General features: G+C 44.9%; 1 protein-coding gene across 1 annotated transcript; it reads right to left on the minus strand.

Annotated features, from left to right (window-relative positions):
* Positions 1-1,791: 1,791 nt before the first annotated feature.
* VCP (valosin containing protein) lies at positions 1,792-18,186 on the minus strand. The gene is made up of 17 exons (XM_004483970.5): positions 17,791-18,186; positions 14,360-14,471; positions 14,004-14,176; positions 12,760-12,902; positions 12,094-12,224; positions 11,813-11,944; positions 10,647-10,749; positions 9,961-10,094; positions 9,747-9,882; positions 9,275-9,387; positions 8,718-8,882; positions 8,505-8,627; positions 8,016-8,228; positions 7,511-7,819; positions 7,187-7,342; positions 2,620-2,774; positions 1,792-2,456 (listed from the first exon to the last, which is right to left on the minus strand). Exons 1-17 carry the CDS (start codon positions 17,805-17,807, stop codon positions 2,351-2,353), a joined length of 2,421 nt encoding a protein of 806 aa, XP_004484027.1. The 5' UTR covers positions 17,808-18,186; the 3' UTR covers positions 1,792-2,350.
* Positions 18,187-19,629: the final 1,443 nt, after the last annotated feature.

Below are 19,629 nucleotides of genomic sequence, written 5' to 3' on the forward strand. Positions count from 1 at the left end.
TCAGTTTGGCTCAATCTGTAATTAGCAGACCTATGTCTTAATGCGTATTGTGTGCCCACTGGACCCTTACGGTGATTTCTTGGATCCAAATGTATTTCAAAATGATAGGTTTACAGTTCCATCTTTGCTCTTTCCTGTGACATACTATTGTTCCTTATGATCAATTTGATGTCATCTTCTTTGTTAGAACCCATTCTCTAATCACAATACTTACATAATGGGAAAAAGTTATCAGCTACAGGAACATCACATTCCAATTACTGGGAATGCTGTGGGGGGAGGATGGACCACCTATCCTCCTTGCCTTCTGGTTTACATATGTAGGCTTCCGCAGGATCAGCTGACAAGGGTTGCTTACGCTGCTCTTTCAAATCTAAAGGCATTTTCAAGCACTTTATTGGCTTAAAAAGCTTGAGGCCCCCAAAAAAGCTAAGTACTTTATTCATGGCTATACTATTCAAAGCTCAAGTGCCAGAACTACAAACAGGTCTGCTAAAATTGGCGTCTCACTAAGTTTTTTTTTTTTTTCTGAAGGAGAATCTATAGAATTCCAACTCTCTCCTCTTCTACATCTTTGGACAGGCTTTATATGACAAGTGAAGACAAACCAACCATATCAACACGAATGTGTCAACCAGTATCTCTACATATTTGGGAGAAAATGGCACTTGCTTTCTGTACATCCCCATAGCTTGGAGAGGTACCAAATTTTTCCTCCAAAGGAACTTGTCTGCCAACCCACGGGGATAAGACAGAGTGGCAGAGTTCAAAGTGGGAAGAAGAATAAAGGTTAAGTCACTAGGAATAACTAAATGGTGGGAGGATGAGGGCAAAGGCAGACCAAAGACTGAACGGGGTGGGTAAACTGCCATGAAAAATAAGGGACAGTCAATTCAAATCCAAAGAATGCAAATGTATCTATTTCACAGCACATGAATTCCAGACATGTCCCAGTTTAATTAACGAGTTTAACTATCTTGTGACCTTATAGATTATCTTTCTCAGAGCTTGGTCTTTCTTGCTTGCTGCTGGTCTAAGTCCTAGAATGACTTATAATACAAATTTGATTCATTATTTTCTCTGTACCACATTCTTCACATTCTTCTTTGGGTAAAGCACCATGATCCTGTCCCTGGAAAGGCCAAGTGATTAATACCTGTTGAATGAGGATGCTTTCTACCTGTGTTTGGACAAAACTATGCAAGCAATTATCTAAGCAATCTGTGAGCTCTCATGAGAGGATGTTAGTTTGGAAAAAACACATCCAAAACTAGAATTTCACATTAGAAAAAGACCATTTTTTGTTTTTTTTTTCATAATACAAATTACATAAAATTGGACATAATTGTAATCCTCAACAAGATATGAATGCTCAGGATTTTTAGATGCATTAAAAGGAGGTGTAAATCGGAAACATTCACCTCCAGACAAAAATTCTTTTTGCAACTTTTAGATTTTTCGTGGAGGACGGCCCAATCCAGTCCTTGGTATGGATAAGGGAATGAGTCCTCTGCAAGCCTAGCCTTACCGTCCACATCAAATGTACATGGAGAGATACTACATTCTCCACATTTGGAGTGCCATTATGCTTTGCCCCCACTCCACCACAATGCTATCCAATGATACTGCAGACAGAGGGTGAAGTAGCAGGAGGTATCATACCAGAGGTTAATGAGAAGAGGGCACAATCCTACTTCCAGGATTTCACATTTGGAAGAGTGCCTTAACAGTGAGGAGTAGCTCAAGGCCCTTCCCCCAAAAAGAAGCAGGCACAGGGGCCAGGACTCAGGCTCCATTTTCACCCAACATTTATTGTCCTTTTACAACATGTCATTTTTGGTTTAGAAACTGCTTGTGATTAGTTTTCCAACATTAACTCAAGGCATGTAAATTAAAATCAACCTACTCTCTCTAAAACACCCAGCAACTGTGGCCCCTCACCTTTCTGCCCAGGTTGGTAGGGAGAAGAAGAGAGGGCTTGGGCAGCATTGAGTGAAGTGCAGATGCTTTATTGTGGGGGGTGGCGGTGGTGCCTTAGTTCACACCCTGCATAGGTCCTCAGCACTGCCCCAAACCATAACAGAAATGGTGTAGGCCCAAGGCTCAATTCCCTGTTTGTAATTCACTCTCTGCCTCCCAAATGACAATTGCCTTTATTTTATCACTTTTGTTTTATACATATTTTTTGCAACAGAAACCCTCTGTCCAGAGTCTGACTGTAGTTGAATTGTTCAGACTGAGGAATGGAGCAGGCTGTGGGCGCACCCCTGGTCCCTCCTGGGTGATCGCCCCCCACCCCCAGGGAACAAGGTCCAGCCAGGCCAGCTCGCTGCATGCTGGCCACCACCACTTAGCCATACAGGTCGTCATCATTGTCTTCCGTGTATACACTGCCACCTGTGCCACCTCCGCTGCCCTGACTGGGGCCAGCTCCACCCTGGTTCCCTGAAGGGAATCTGTATGCAAAAGAAAGAGCAGAGCCAGAAAAGAAGGTTAGGAAAGGGACTGTGTAGGATTTTCACAACTACCCTCAGACCTACTTATGACTCCCACCACCTTGTTTATATAGCCCCCAAGGCAACATCAGCACTGCCCACTCACTGCCCTCATCTCAGTTACCTGAAGCTGCCAAAGCCCCGACTCTGCTGAAGGGTCTGGGCAAACATTTCATATTTCCGGATGTCATTGTCACTGACAGAACGGCGGGCAAAACGCATGGCTTCCTCAAAGTGGTCTCGACGGATCTCAGGCACTGGATCATCCTCTTCTACCTCCTGTAAGGTTCAGTAATTACAGACTGCCAGAATGAGTTAAAGCCCAGTCTGGAATTCCCCTGGCCGCCCCACCCTATTTTCTGCAGTAGTTATTGGTTCCCTGCCTCTCCAATCCCTGAATATAATTGAGTCACTGCCCTACTTACAAACCTGTGACTGCACTCTTTAGAAAAGACAAAACTGTGAGAACAGAAGTCAGATCAGTGGTTGCCAAGGAATGATAGGGAGAAGGTGACTAAAGTAGTACAAGGGAACATTTTAGAATTAAAGTGATTTCCATCTCAGTCAGGGTAGTAGACTATGTATATTTGTCAAAAAGCAAGGAAATGTTATGTCTAAAAAGGGTAGGAAAAAAAGGTGAATTTTACAGTGTTAATTATACCTCAACAAACCTAAATGTTATAAAAAAAAATTAAAAAAAAAAGCCAATGGCCTTTAGTGCTTACCATGTCTGGATTACACCTTACCTACTTGCCTACTTGCCTCACTTCAAGTAATATATGCCCTTTTAAATCCAACCAGGTTTTCCCAATTCCTGCTATCCTACTTTTGTTTGGTCTCTTATTATTGTTCTCTTTTTAATTTTTTATTTATCTTTGTTGTGTGCGTTGTTTTAACAGTTTTATTTATTTTTTTTGGCATTAAAAAGATATTTATCTACACACACACACACACACACCATCCACTGTTTGCACTCGCTGTCTGTTCGTCTTCTCTTTAGGAGGCACCAGGAACCAAACCCAGGACCTCCCATGTGAGAGAGAGGTACTCATTCACTTTAGCCACCTCAGCTTCCTCCTTTGTTGTGTTCTCGTTGTCTTTCCCCTGTGTCTCCTTGTTGCATCATCTTCTTGTGTCAGCTTGCCACACCTGCCCCTTGAACCAGCTCACTGTCTTGTTCAACTTCTCCAGGAGGCACTGGAAACTGAACCGGGATTTCCCATATGGTAGGCGGGAGCTGAATTGCTTAAGGTACATCTGTTTCCCCATATTTTCTTGCAATTCCAATTCTTGAACCAGATATTTGAGCTGCATACTCCCTTTATCCAAACTCTACTCTCCCTTCACAGGCCAGCTCAAACCCTCTCTATCATTTCAAAGCCAACTCAATTACTGTGATTTATGAGACTGCTCCCTAGGATGAGAACATCAGTAATTCTTAACCTTGGGGGTCAGGGGGAAAGGATATTACAAGACCACTTTCAAAAGGTAAAGAAAGCCATTCATTCATTATTCACTTATTACCAAGTCCCTACTACATACCAGAATACAGTGAGAAATAAGATAGATACTGTAGCAGTTTGATATGGTTATGAATTCCAAAAATAGATATTGGATTACGTTTGTAATCTGATCTGTACCTGGCCACGATTGAGTTATGATTAGGGCGTTGGGGTGGGGACTCACAGATTAAAGGCATGGCGAAGAACGGAGTGGACGATTTCTGATGTGAGAGTTTAATGCTGAAGACTTAAGCTGGAGCCCTGGGAAGTCAGCACAGAGAGGAAAAAGGAGCCAGCCCCAGGTAGGAAGGAACCTTGAACCCAGAGAAAATCCAAGCCCCAGGAATGTAGGAACCCAGGAAGCCTGAACCCTCACAGACGTTAGCAGCCATCTTGTTCCAAATAGACTTTGGTGAGGGAAGTAACTTATGCTTTATGGCCTGGTATCTGTAAGCTCCTACCCCAAATAAATTCCCTTTATAAAAAAACAACCAATTTCTGGTATTTTGCATCAGCACCCCTTTGGCTGACTAATGCAGAACTTGGTACTGAGTGGGGAAGTGCTTTTGCAATTACCAAAATCCTGGAATGGTTTTATAAATGGGTAAGGGGTATTTTTTGGAGCAATTGTGAGATGCTTGATGGAAAAGGCCTAGAACGTTTTTGAAGAGACTGTTGATAGCAATGTGGATGCTGAAGAGACTTTTATGATACCTTAAAAGTAAATGATGAAACTATTATTGGAAACTGGAGGAAAGGTGATCAATGTTTTAAAGTTGCAGAGAACTTAGAAAGATTAATTCCTGGTGTTTTATGGAAGGCAGAATTTGAAAATGGCAAGCCTGGGCATTTAGCTGAAGAAATTTCCAAAGTAAATCCAGAGAATGCAGCTTGGCTTCTGCTTGCAGCTTATAGCAAAATGCTAGATGAGTGAGATAAGCTGAGAACTGAATTGTTGGGCACAAAGAAAACAGAAACTGATTCTGAAAATTTTAAATCTCTGGAGGGAAGAGGACTTGGCCCAGTGGTTAGGGCGTCCATCTACCACATGGGAGGTCCACAATTCAAACCCCAGGTCTCCTTGACCTGTGTGCAGCTGGCCCATGCGCAATGCTGATGCACGCAAGGAGTGCTGTGCCACACAGGGGTGTCCCCCGTGTAGGGGAGCCCCACACCCAAGGAGTGTGCCCCATAAGGAGAGCCTGCCCAGAAACGGCACTGCACACACGGAGAGCTGACACAACAAGATGACGCAACCAAAAGAAACACAGATTCCCATGCCACTGACAACAACACTGACAAAGAAGATGCAGCAAATGGACACAGAGAACAGACAACCAGGCCGGGAGCGGGGGGAATAAATAAATAAATCTTTAAAAAAAAAAAACTCTGGAAATCAGACTCTCAGTTGCAAGTGCCCAATCAGAGGATTTACTAAACTTGGAACTTGTAAATTAGGAGGAAAGATGCAGCTGTGTTGGAAAAACTTGTGGAAAATCTTACTGTCTGATGGCTTGGACCCCTGCTTCCTGCATGCTAAACCAACAAGGTTTTTGAGAGAACTGTATGAACAAAACCACTGTCAGCCTGGAATAAAAAGAACATGGAAAGATTGAAGGAGAAAGAGCTTTAAGAGGAAAATCATGGAAGCTAAGATCTGGAATTTGGATATCACCTTGGGCCAAGAGAGGAGCCCCACCCATGTGTACAGAGAGGGTGAGTTTGCCCCAGCAGTTGAAGAGGATGTATGTTCCTGTCCAATATTCTGGGAGAGTTTTGCTGCCTCAGGGTACAGAGAGAATGGGGCACATTCCCCAAGAATTAGGGCAGTTAAGGTCAGCACCCCACAGGTCTGGGAGGGGTGTACCTGTCCCCCAAAGGTTAGAGAAAGCCAAGTGGTCAATTTGTGCTCAGAGAGGGTTGAGCCTATATGCCAAAGGTTAGGGGGAATGTTGTCTTCCCATCACTGTACTAGGGGGGTTAAGACTATAACCCAAAGATTGAGTAAGGTATGGCAATCACCCCAACACTCTTGGAGGGAGAGGTCTGGAGCTTGGTCAACACCCAGATGCTTGATGAGGGTGGAACCAAGAAAATGGCCTTTGGTCAAGCATATGGAAAGGGTGGGTAACCATAAGGTCCCAAGGAGAAGAAACCATCATCTTAAGAATGACTCTCAGACTGAAATCGAATAGAGGATGCCCTAGAGGTCTACTGAACTGCAGAGAAACTGTGATTCATATTTCCCTCCCAAATTCTCATCGTAATGAAAATGTTTATCCTTTTTCTATCCATTTGTGTATTGGAAGCAGATGAATTGTTTTCTAAGTTTCAGAGGTCTACAGGACTTTGCCCCAAAACAAACTATATTTCTTTAAATTGATTGTGACATAATTTAGTATTTGCATTGTTACTGGTTTAAGTTTTTTAAAAAATATTATAATATCTTTTTGGAATTCAAGAGAGTGGAGTGTGGCAGTTTGATATGGTTATGAATATTCCAAAAATAGATACTGGATTATGTTTGTAATCTGATCGGTACCAGATAAAAGGCATGGCAAAGAAGAGAATGGAGGATCTCTGATGTTGGCGTTTGATGCTAAGACTTAAGCTGGAGCCCTGGGAAGTTAGCACGCAGAGGAAAAAGAAGCCAGGCCCAGGAAGAAAGGAACCTTGAACCCAGAGAAAAGCGCCCCAGGAACATAGGAACCCAGGAAGCCTGAACCCTCACAGACATCGGCAGACATCTTGCTCCAAATACATTTTGGTGAGGGAAGTAACTTATGCTTTATGATCTGGTATCTGTAAGCTTCTACCCCAAATAAATACCCTTTAGAAAAAACAACCAATTTCTGGTATTTTGCATCAGCACCCCTTTGGCTACTACAGAAGCCCTACTTTTATAGCCCTTGGTTAGAACCCCGGCTCTATCTGTTTTACTGCACAATCATACTTTAATTTCCCTCATGAAACCTAATTCAGATTGAGCACATAGCCTGTGCATCTCTTCTGAGCCTTTATAATTCCAGACTGAGGAGGTTAACCTCAGTATTCTTTCCCTTTGATGCCCTTTTAAGCATCTTCTCAGTGATATGCTCTTCCCAAAATCTTCTCTTAACTCAAGGGCATGGAGGAAACTGACCCCTGGTTCCCACACTTGGCACACTTACGGAAAGGATACAAGCTCACCATGGCTGATGGATTGGTCTGCCTTTCCCGCTCCCGCCTAATCTCACTCTCGATGGATTCACGGATGGCTAGTTTGCAAGCACGCTGGCAAATCTCTGTCAGGTCAGCTCCAGAAAAGCCATTAGTCATCTTAGCCAGGAACTCCAAATCCACATCCTAAAAGAATTAGAGCTACCATAGCATCTTGACTTTCCTACCCCAGGATACCTGATCTTGGGCCCACCCAAGCACTCCCAATTTATTTGCCTCCATCTTCTGCCACCCCATTTTATTCCTGACTATAGATTAGACAATAGTCCCTATGGCCCATGACTTTGCACCTGCCTTGGCAACTGGGGACTTGCGCAGGTTGGCTTTGAGGATGGCAACACGGGACTTCTCATCAGGAAGTGGGATGTAGATGAGTTGATCAAGGCGGCCTGGCCGCAGGATGGCAGGATCAATGATGTCAGGCCGGTTGGTAGCGCCAATGATGAACACATTCTTTTTTGTGGACATACCATCCATTTCTGTTAGGATCTGGTTGATGACTCGGTCAGCAGCCCCACCACCATCTCCAATGTTACCACCACGGGCCTTGGCAATCGAATCCAGCTCATCAAAGAACAGTACACAAGGGGCAGCTTGGCGGGCCTGTGGGAGAGATAGATGGACTCAAGCACTATCACAAGTGGGTCTCTCAGACTTCATAAGGGAAGGAAAATGAAGTGAACTGGCCATAGCTGAGCTGTCAGCGATGAGACTGTTTTTAACTCTCCCCAAACGACAGTCACTATATCCCTACCTTGCCCCCAAGCAAATAAATACAGTCCAGCCCCTTATAGCTCACCTTGTCAAAGATTTCCCTGACATTGGCCTCAGACTCCCCAAACCACATGGTGAGCAGTTCAGGACCCTTGATGGAGATGAAGTTAGCCTGGCACTCATTAGCAATGGCTTTGGCCAGCAAGGTTTTCCCACAGCCAGGAGGTCCATAGAAGAGTACTCCCTTGGAAGGTGTCATGCCAAACTTGAGGAACTTGTCTGGATGTTCTACAGGATACTGGGTAGAGAAAGAAAAAGGGGGTTTGGGGCTACCCCATAGTTTGGCAAATTCCTAACAGAATCATTCCCTCCACCATCCCATGGTGCACCCCATGGTATAAGATCGAGATTCCCTAGGAACAGGTTCCTCAGTGCCTCAAATCTTAGAACAGCAGGTTCTTAAGCCATGCTCTCACAACTCTCACAGTGAGTATGCTGACACCCAGAGACCACCTAGCTCAATTACGATGTAAGAATGCTAACCTTGAACTAACCCTGGACCAAGCTACCCTACCTGGACCAGCTCCTGGAGTTCACGTTTGACATCCTCCAGGCCCCCGATGTCCTCCCAGGTCACCTGTGGCACCTCCACCACTGTCTCCCGCAGTGCTGATGGATTGCTCTGGCTCAGGGCCCACTAAATAAAGAGGAAAAATTCGAGATGAGACTTGCCAGGGAGAGGCCAAAGTGTATGTTTGTGTACCTGAAGTGGCAGTATAGTCCTTACCCGGAAGTCATCCATGGTGACTGCCAAGGAGTTCATAACCTCAGCATCGATGGTTTCATCCTCTAGGTCAATGAGGTCCATCTTCTTGCGGATGGCCTGCAGAGCAGCCTCCGAGCACAGAGCTGCCAGGTCAGCACCCACATGCCCATGAGTTTCATTGGCCACCTGCAAGGAAAAGATCTACTTTCCATCTTGTCCCTAAATAAGACCCACTGTCTTAGAAGGCTCAGTAGCCCCTCACTGGTTCCTCCTATTTCTCTGAACACATACCAGCAGTCCCTTCATTGGTGGGGTTTTAATTGCTCAAACCTGAATTTGGGGTCTGAAAATAAAAGCTGCTCCAACAATTCTGATTTATTCTAGTGTAATGTCAACTGACAAACTGCCAACTCGTTTTCTGGATTCAATCTAAGATCACCTTTTTTCCCCTTTCTCCCCCTTTCCCCAGGGATCAAAATCAATCTCCGCACATCTTTCACTTATGTCCCTAATCAATTCCCTATAACAACCGGGAAAGGGACATTCTAATTTCTGGCCAGCAGTCATCACCACGCCACCTGTTCCAGGTCCACATCATCTGCCAATTTCATGTTCTTGGTATGGATCTGAAGGATTTCCAAGCGTCCTGTAGCATCAGGGATTCCAATATCTACCTCCCTGTCAAAGCGACCTGTGGGAAAGTGTGTGAGAATAGGGGTCATTTCTGGTCCAGAGGGAAGACGGGACAGGCCTAAGGTGACCAACTATTTTAGTTTGCCCAGGACTGTCCTGAGTTTAACCATGAAAGTCCATGTTGTAGGAAACCCCAGTTTGAAACAATTCAGGATAGTTGGTCACCCAAGACAGACCATGGGATGGAGGAAAAAGGACCCCTGGATCCTATCACTACGAAGAGCTCCAAAATTCAAGAAATCCTCACGATCAGGTGACTTAAATGAAGGACAGAGGTGGAATCAAGAAAATTAAGCCCGAAGAGCCATTATCTCCCCATGAACAAGAAGAGGTAGAAAGAAATTTGGGGTCTTTTACCAAATCGCCGTAGAGCTGGGTCAATGCTGTTGGGTCTGTTGGTTGCTGCCATGACAATCACATGTGCTCTCTGCTTTAGACCATCCATGAGGGTCAACAACTGCGATACGATACGCCGTTCCACCTCCCCATGGGTCTATCAGGACAGGATGCCTGGTCAGAAGCAAAGTCAGGACCTTTCAACCACCCACATACCCCATGAGGAAATTCCTACTTTCTCTCTTTTGGGAGCAATGGCATCCAGCTCGTCAATAAAGATGATAGCAGGAGCATTCTTCTCAGCCTCCTCAAAGGCTTTACGAAGGTTGCTCTCAGACTCACCAGCCAACTTGCTCATGATCTCAGGACCTGAAAGGATACAGAATAGAGACAATGGCAAAACTACTTCCTTTCCCAGCACCCCCAAAAATCTGATCTTTTGCTTCCCCAGACCAGAGGCAGATCCTGAGTGAGGAGGTAGTAAAGATCACCTCTGCCTACCTTCTCATAGCCTCTCCCAAAGAAAAGCTAAGGGACTCAGTACACTGTTATCAAAGTAGAGATCAAAGTGTGAAGATGACAGTAGATGCTCTGGGGACTTCTGGCCGAAACAGAAGAGGTAATACACCAGTTGGACCTCACCAGCTAAATATTATTCCCAAAGTGCCAGTTACCTCAACAATATCCCCCAGACCCTCTGAAATAAATTTAGCATGGGTCTTTTGATTTCTCATTCTAACTTGTTCATCCTAAATAGTCTTAGCCTGTCCACATCTTTCTCAAGGTGGGCTGGGGGACACCAGTGAAAAACTATCTTTCCCTTGTTGCTTATAGGTCAGTAATGTATTAAAATGTGAAACATGGGTACAAATGTATGTTTCCATGGACTCAGTCAGACACAAGATGAGCCAAGTCTCTTACCATTGATCAAGAAGAAGAAGGCTCCAGTCTCATTTGCCACAGCTCGAGCAATCAGGGTCTTCCCTGTCCCAGGGGGCCCATAGAGGAGGATTCCCCGAGGAGGCTGAGGACCAGTAGAAGAGTGTGATTAGGTTGACTGCTGCCTTCTAACCCTATTCACCCTAAAATGACTTGACTGGGACTCTATAGAGGATGAGAATCAGGACTCAACCATGACACCAATAAGAATGAGCCTCAGAGTTGAAAGCAAGGAAGAAAGTTTACTTCTGGCTACACTCACCCATGTTATTAGCACAGAAATATTGCCAGAAAGCTGGAAACAATTATGATTATAACTTGCACAGGAGACTAAGGACAGAGAAACCACCCTAAGAAACTCTAGGCTGAGTGTGGTCTAAAAATTCTGGGACCAGGGAAATGTAAGAGGCCATTTTCCCAAGTGTTGACTTCAGACATAACAAGGGCCCGGGACAATCTAAGTCATTTAAGAAAGCAGGACCTAGTCTCTGCATTGCCAGAGGCTCATTTACTCCAACAATCACAATTCTCTAGGATTTATTAACCCTCTAAGATGTATTATCACGTTGGAATGTTTTTCCTTATAGCAAACCACAATTTTCCCTTTCTCAAGTAGTATTTTTGAGGCCCCACCAAAGGCAGGAAATGTAAACGGCTCAAACAGATAAAATCATTTTTATGACATATACTGGGGAAAATGGTAATAATTTCATCTTGTGTATCCCACAATATGGAAAAGGTCAGGAAACTACATCCCAGACCAGTAGTTCTCAAACTTTTTGGTCTCAGGACCCTTTATACCTCTGGCAAATCTCTTTAATTTCTACTGCCCCTGGATGGCATCATTTTAGACAGGTTGACAACCCAATGAGATTTGTTTTTATAAGGCCTGTGATATTAGAAAAGTTTTTACATTTTAAAGAGCTGTAATTTTTGAAAAATGACAGAAAACTTATGTGGCCCACCCTACTCTAGATTATCAGTAGCTCTACTAAATTTAGAGTCCTCAGTAAATGCAAATAATATATTATTGCCAAAGCATTACATAATAATGAAAGTCATGGATGCAAACACAGCCCAGGATTAGACACTTAGCAGTCATTAATAATGACCCTGGACTTAATCACACAAGAGCTCAGGATACTCACCTTCACACCAATCGCCTTAAAGAGGGCAGGATGTCTCAGGGGCAGCTCCACCATCTCCTTTATCTGAGCTAGCTGCTTCCTGCAGCCACCAATATCATCATAGCCTACTTCATTCAAGGACTCTTCCTCATCCTGAACATGGGGAAGACAAAGAAAAAGAGGCTTACCCACCTCAGAATAAGAAGCTTAGTTCCAAAGAGAACCCAGTCCTAATAATTATACCACACGGTTGCCCCACTGGATAATCATGAAATTAGATATTGGGATCAAGGAGAACTCACCTCTCGTTTGATAGGCTCCCCTTCACAGTGGATCACTGTGTCTGGAGCAACAATGCAATAAGGGCTGGGATCTGTCTCTACCACTTTGAACTCCACAGCACGCATTCCACCCCGAACAAGAAAAATGTCTCCTATGAGAGCAAGCAGTTCAAGGAGTTAGAGGTGGTGTCAACTGTAGCTGACAAGTGAGAATTCCTTATCAAAATCAGGGGTCTGGAATGTCAAGCTCAGTAGATATTGCCCTCTCTCCAGTCTATCCCCAAGGTCTCATCAGGCAGGAAGAGAAACTAACCTATAAAGAATCCTTCTGCCACTTAGAGGACAGTAAACAAAACCTGAATATGCCTGATGCCCCTTATAATTTGACTTCTGTGGCACAGGTAACCAAGGCTTTTACTAGAACAACCAATGTTAGAGCTATATTTTATATTCTGACACAGCCAAAATGAAACTCCCACTTTTCTTTTAGAAATACATGAGAGGAGTTTATTCTCCTGCAGCAGAAAAGTGAGCAAGCAAGCAAAAGTGAGAGGGAATATACACAAGTGTATACAGAATGTATGTGCATGCACGTATATATAAGGAGGAGACAGAAAGTTTCCAAGGTCTGTTCCCAAGCTTTCTACCAACAACCATCCTTAAGCCCATTCTCTACAATTCTCTCACCTTTCCGGATGGGTCGATAAGCTTCTAGGAAGTACGGCTTAAGGTATACCTCGAAGAGATTGCCAGTGATGCCTTCCACTGTATCATCGATGGGTAGCACATGGATACGTTTGCCATACTTCACATCAGGGCATGGCTGGATGCTGAGGATAACAAGCAGACTCCACATTACCAACTACACTACAGCCCCAAGGACTGGGCAGAGGAAAGCACCTGGCACAGAGAGCTGAGGGAAAGTGAAAGAGAAAAGGCAGGGATGGCTTTAGGTGTAGAGAGAAAGGAGAGAAGGGTGGGAGTGAGGGTAGAGGAACAGCCAAACAGAAGACACTCAAGGCAGGGTAGTAAGGGGAATCACCAGAAGATGATGCTGCGGCAGCCCACTCCCTTTCAGTGAGCCAAAGGGAAAAGGCACCCCACAAAGACATGGGGTGTATATATCTTTAGTGAGAGACATTCCAGGATAATCCTTTCTGGCTAATCTTGGAGCCAACATTATAAGGGGAAGCCTTAGCCTTAAAAAGTGTCTGGGTCAGAGAAATGAAGTGAAAAAAAGAATAAAACAATCTCAGCCAGGTGGTCAAAACATCCTGAGAATGTGACTAAGCATCCCTAGGAAGGTTACATTAAATCTAGAATTCATGAAAAAGTACCAGAAACCTAAGATGATCCTAAGATGAGTCGCTGGGTAGTAATGGCTAGAGATGACTCCAAAAATGGAAGAGCCTTTTGCCTAAATTTACTAAGGAACAACCCAAATCACTCCAACTAGATATCCTAGATTTGGCTCCACATAAGGTTCTCACTTAGATGAAACTGAGTCCTTAAAAGATCCACTGGGAACCCACCCTCCTCGCCCACTCCCCCACATCATCCCAGCCCTAACACAAGTCACTAATTCAGACACAAGCAGTGAGTTTCTGAAGGTTATTTGGCCAACACAGACCCTCAAATGGCACCCTAAACCAGGGCCTAAGATGTAGTAAGTTCATCTCTTAGAGTAAAAAATGTAGGCACCAAGAAAGTCAAAGAAATGCTAATTTGTCCCAAGAGCCATGCAGAGGCAGATCTGGAAGTCCCAAGAAGGCAGAAATGAAACCTAAAGACTTCCCTGAAACAAAAGTCTTTCCATAATCAAACGAGTTCCTCTATCTGCAGTTGCCAAGGCTTTTGAGGTATCCTGCCTATAACACAGCCCGCCTGTCTCTGGCCTCCCATCCCTGAGGGACTAGGAACTCCAAACATACCTGATTACATCCCCTAGGCGTACACGAAGGTTATTCCGAACAACTCTATTCATTCGAATCTTCTCATCAGAACATGTGTCATCAGAAAGCACAATGCATACAGCTTCCCGCCTCTTCTTTCCTTTCAGCAACACCGTGTCACCTCGGAACAACTGCAGCTCATCCATTTTGGGCTAAGGAAAGAAGGTTAAGGCCTTTGGTCACTGAGCAGAAGAGGGTAGAGGCAGCAGCCCTGAAGGCTGGGATTCCCAGTAATCCCCAACCTGCGGTCATTGCAAGAAAAATGAGAAAAGTAACCTGGGAAAAGCCCTTACATAAACACAGTAAGGAAAGACTGTACTATGTATCCAACTTACCTGGGACAAAGACACCACACTGTTGTCTTCATTGATGGCTTCATCAACAATTAACCGATTGGGACGATTCTTCTGTTTAAGAATGGCTGTTGATAAGTCATCACCTTTTGAACTAAAAAGAGGCAATGTAATCAGTCACAATATATACGCCAGCCCCAGAGGCCCCACCAGTCTCTAAAACTCACACTTAGGAAAGAAATAGTAGATAGATGAACTGCCTGGTATATGAACTGCCCCTATACCAGGCCGCGGATGGAAGGAAATTTAGCCAAGGATATTGTCACGAGGAACAGTATCTAGCATATAATAGGATCTGAGCACTGACATCCCAGCTCTAAATCCCTAGGGTCAGGAAACGATGGCCTAAGAAGAGGGTGTAACAGAAGTAGAGGCAGAGTGGTAATTAGAGAAAGCAGCCATAAGGCTGAATAGCAGTGGTTAAGAGCAGACCTGCTGGATCTAAATTCCAACCCTGCAACTGATTTACTGGGTAAATTATTCAACCTATCTGACTCTGATATCCTCATCTGTAAAATGAAGGATAAAGTAGCAACTATCTGATAGGGTTATTGTCTTAAAGTGAGATAATGACTGTAAAATGCTCAATACAATGCTTGGCATGTTATTAATGTTCACCATGACTACTAACATTAGAAGATTTGCAAAACAACCTCAGAGGTTAACTATTTTCAACAGGTTGTTGATAGATTCATTCAAACACAAGCTGAGCTCCTCAAAGGAAAACATAAGCTCTTTCTCGGCTAACCTTCCTGCACGTGAGGTGAGCAAGGTAACTTCCCCTAAGGCTTTACAGCCCAAGTCCCACCAAGCCTGAAGCAGCTTCATCAGCACTATCTTCCTTACTGGCTAAAATGAATGCCAAAGCATTCCATGGTACAACAGGTATGCCAAGCACAAGGACCAACAAGTTGGGGTAGGGGGGGACTCTAAAAGATCTTGAACTTTCAGAAAGAGGCTAATGTACAAAAGGAGCTTCACAATAATCTCTCTTTGCAAAGCCACACAACTCCACCAAGTTGTTTCCAAAGGGTCAACCAAGAAAGGCTGACAGGGCCTTCTCACCCAAATCAAGGTTCCCTTCTCAGTTTCTATCAGTTCCTAGAAGCTAGGATCATTCCCTTAATAGTGACCACCATTTCTTATGTAGTTCATGTCTAAACTTTCACTGACTAGACTAAGCAGGCTTTCCCTTTGAAAACCTGCCTCTTTAAGTAAGGCTCTGGAAAATATAAGCATTAACCAAAATAGGGAACCCAGACAATGGAGGAAGAAAACAGACAAAAAGGTATCTCTTTCATTTCTTCATTCAATCAATTAATGACTATTATGTGCTAGGTACTGTTCTAGGAGCTGGGGATACAGCAGTCAACAAAAACAAGACAAAATAATATTCCCACTGGAAAAGTTTTCACAAGTTGCAAAAATAAGAGAAAAATTTAAAAGATGCCTGTGCTCTAGAATGCCAACCAGAGCATTACAGCGTCTTTACATCGTTTGGTCCTGATAACCCAGCAAAAAAATAAACCTCATTCAGCTGACAAAGTTGTAGGCTTTCTGCTGACCTTCACACACAGATGCCTTTTTAACCACTGTCTTTAAACTAGTTTTCAAGCATGGGTTTCCTCAGCCCAAACTTGTCTGTCCCAACACAAATGTGCCAGATGGGAACATGTATTACAGAGTAGGCAGACCCTTCCAATGCAAAGTGACTGCATGACCAAAGTGTCAGGGCAATGCAAACCCATCGGTTCCTTCTCTCCCTCCCAATGCCCAAACAACTTCTCCAAAAGGTACCCATCTTCCTCCTCATCTATAGGACAGGGGCAGGGCATTTTTTAAAAAGCCAGATGCCTCTTTAACATCAGTTTGTATTTCACTTTTAACTCCAAAGATGTATTCTAGGAAAACTTCCAATTTGCCTATCATCCCTAACTCCGGCTCTGGAGATGAGAGTTATGTCCTCCCCACTTAAGGTAAAGACCTCTAATTCCCTACCTATCTCCTGAGATCAAAGAAAGTAATCTTCAAAATAGGGAATTTAGCCTGACCATGGGTCAATAACAGTCTGGAATCTCTTTGGGGCATACTCCACTGTCTTCTGCATGAGTTAGTCCCCTTCCAGAACTCCAATGGGCCATAGGGATGGAAGGAGCTCAGGTAAATCATCAAGATGACCAAAAGAAAATGTCTATGATTCAGGATCCAAGAATTTTGGAGTTTTATTTTTAGTCTTGAAAATAAAAGATAGATAACCTAAGAAAATATTTTAAGTATAAATAAACGGTCCTTTTAAATAGGACACTGAATAACACTTCATCCCAACCAGATATTTGAGAAAAAGGAATACACCTCAAAAAACTAATCTGCTCAGGGCAGGAAGTTGATTTGCATAGAAAAGTTTCTGTAGGCTGGCAGTGTTTTTTTTTTCTTCTTTCTTTCAGTTTTCATTCTAAACTTAATAGCCAGGTTTTATCTGATTCTTTCATGCTGGGTGGAGATAGGGGTGAGCCCATAAAAGATTTAGGATTTCTCAATTTAGCAGGTTGCGGTTAAGGGGCAGCGCATGTGGGTAATAAAGAGTTTAGACAACTCTAACCTTCACAATACGAAAGTTGAAATCTAGGAAGACCCACAAAATACAAACTGAGGTTCGAACAAATTGTAAGAAAAGTTCCATTTTCCCCGCTCCCGGGTTATAACACCTAAGAAAGCTGGCTAAGCCTTCATACGATTAACAAGAGGCCTGAAGTAGTAAGAAAGCCAGAAGCGAAACGCCAGGCCCGCCCTCTCCCAAACAGCCTTTAGCTACTCCGGTGGCAGAAAATGCCAACCACCTCAGGTCGACTTGGCTCCGGCAGGAAGGCCTGTTAGCTTCCCTAGGATCACCAGGCCTTACCTAGCCCAGGCTTCCGCCTCAGTCTCAGAGCTCCTGAGGCCTTCACGTGGTTCAGAGTCCACGCCCACCAGGCCCAGCCGGTGCCTCCGGCCCGCGGGGCCTATTCTCTCTGGGAACCAAGGGCCTTCGGTGAGTGATAGGCCCAATCGCAGAAAGGCGTCCCAAGGCCCCGGGACTCTGCGCCGGCAGTGTGGGCTCGCAGACCTCACCAGGCCCAGACGCCGTTTCGAGGGAGTCACCCCGGCCGGCCGGGGCCTGCATGACACAGCACGATCTGGCCCAGGCCCCCACCCGGGCCCAACGCAAACCCCGCCTAGGGGGCGCACGGGTGCACAGCCCCATCGGGCTCACGGTCCCACATTCGCCCCTTTCCTTCCTTTCCTCCTCTCTCCTTCCTTGCCAGTCTCCACCTTTTGGACGTGCCGACCAAAAGGCCCTGCCGGGCCTAGCCAGCACCGAGGGTCTCCCGGTGCGGGCACCCGCAGCGGGGCGGCGAGCGCGCGCACACACTCACTCAGCTCCGGAGGCCATGGCGCACGCCTCTCCCGGCCGCCGGCTGTGGCGTCCCGCGGGTAACGGCTACGAAGGTGGCGGGCGACCGACTGGGCCGGGGCTCGGCTCTCCCAGCTGGGGGCGAGGAGGGCAACAAACCCGCAGGCGGCCTCCCTCTCGCTTCCTCCCAGCGGCACCGGGGCGGTGGGCGGGCGGGCAGGAGACGCGAGGCTCCTGATCCGCGAGGGGGCAGCGGCCGCGACTACTCAAACGACGGCTGCAGGCGCTTGGCTGAGACTGAACGGAGAAGAGCCGAATCATCGGAAGCAGAGCTGCTCTCACCGTAGCCAATCAGCGCCTGCCCTGCGGCCTCCCCGCCCGCCTCTCCTCGTCTCTCCCCAGCAACCTACGGACCGGAACCAATCAGGAAATTTCCTCGCGGTAGGCCTCCCGCCTCAGATGCAACACGCCTAGTAACGCCACGTCAATTGGTCCCAATGCTACGCTTCCTCGACGGATTGGGATTCTTGGCCAATCAACGAAGGGAATGGGGCCAGATCGACTAGCGAAACAAGAACCTTTAATCCCTTATGGAGCACTGTCCCGCTTGGCTCGTTTATTGGCTCCTCCTCCTGGAAGAATTTGGCACAGTAGATTGAACCCTTGTATAATTAGTCTAGGCCTGTTGTAGTGGTAATCCGCACGCCTATCTCCGAAAACGTGAGGATACTCCAAGATTCCATCCATACAAAGACTTTGTCACCCTTATTTGTGGACCTAGCTCTACAACACTCTTCTAGGTCCTCCAAAATGTTGTCTCCTACCCACAACCCCTTACTACCTCCCATACCCCAAAACTGTTGGGGGGGGTCCTCAAAAAATTAAACATGTAATTACCATATTACCTTGCCGTTCCACTCTAAGGTATATACCCCAAAGAACTAAAAGCAGGGACTCAAAACAGTTATCTGTTTGCCAGCGTTCATAACAGCGTTATTCACAACAGTCAAATGATGGAAAGGTGGAAGCAACCCAAGTGCCCATCAAGAGCTGAAGGAATGAACAAAATGTGGTATAACCATACAATGGAATATTAGTCACCTGTAAAAAAGGAATGAAGTCCATGCTATAACATGGATGACTCAAATTGTATGATTTCAATTATATGAGATACCTAGAACAAGCAAATTCATGGAAACAGAAAATTAATCAGAAGTTATCAGGGGCTGGGCAGAAGGAACGGGGGAAATATTAATGAGTACAGAGTTTCTGTTATGGGTGATTAAAGAGTTTTGGTAATGGAGGGTAGTGATGGTAGCACAACAATGTAAAAGTGTTTTGGTTTTTTTTACAACAATGTAAAAGTAACTAATGCTACTGAATTGTATACAGAAAGATGGTTACAATGGGAAATTTTATGTTATTCATATTTTACAATTTGAAAAATAGATTTAAAAAGAGGACAACAAACAAACAAATCCTACTTGCCCCAGCCACCCCTACTCTGGATCCTTTGACTAGCACACTGGCTCTTAATCCACCCTAACACACTGTTATTGTACCCTCTGGTTATCCCAGTCCTACAGGTTGTACAGTACCTCAGTTTAGGGGTATATGTTCCCCTTACCACAGGGTATTAATATTAATGGCTAGAGGGAGAAGAGCACTTAAATTCTGAGAGGGATCAAAGGACAATTACAGAACACACAACAGATTTAATAGAGTCCAAAACAGCAAGAAAATTGCACGTTGGGACTTAAGTCCTTGGGCCCAGAATGTCTGTTACTTCTGACAAAGTCAATAGGCAGCTCTCAGTGGCATATTGATTCAATTCACCATTTACTCCCTATTTACACAGACA

This window comes from Dasypus novemcinctus, chromosome 8 (assembly GCF_030445035.2).
Source record: "Dasypus novemcinctus isolate mDasNov1 chromosome 8, mDasNov1.1.hap2, whole genome shotgun sequence".
NCBI lineage: Eukaryota > Metazoa > Chordata > Mammalia > Cingulata > Dasypodidae > Dasypus > Dasypus novemcinctus.

What these genes read in the sequence shown, in the direction of transcription:
- VCP (XM_004483970.5), bottom strand. An exon ending in AACTCCAGGAGCTGGTCCAG is followed by an intron (nt 8,229 to 8,504) that starts GTAGGGTAGCTT and finishes TTCTCTACCCAG; the next exon opens with TATCCTGTAGAACATCCAGA. An exon ending in TCAGGGAAATCTTTGACAAG is followed by an intron (nt 7,820 to 8,015) that starts GTGAGCTATAAG and finishes TCTCTCCCACAG; the next exon opens with GCCCGCCAAGCTGCCCCTTG.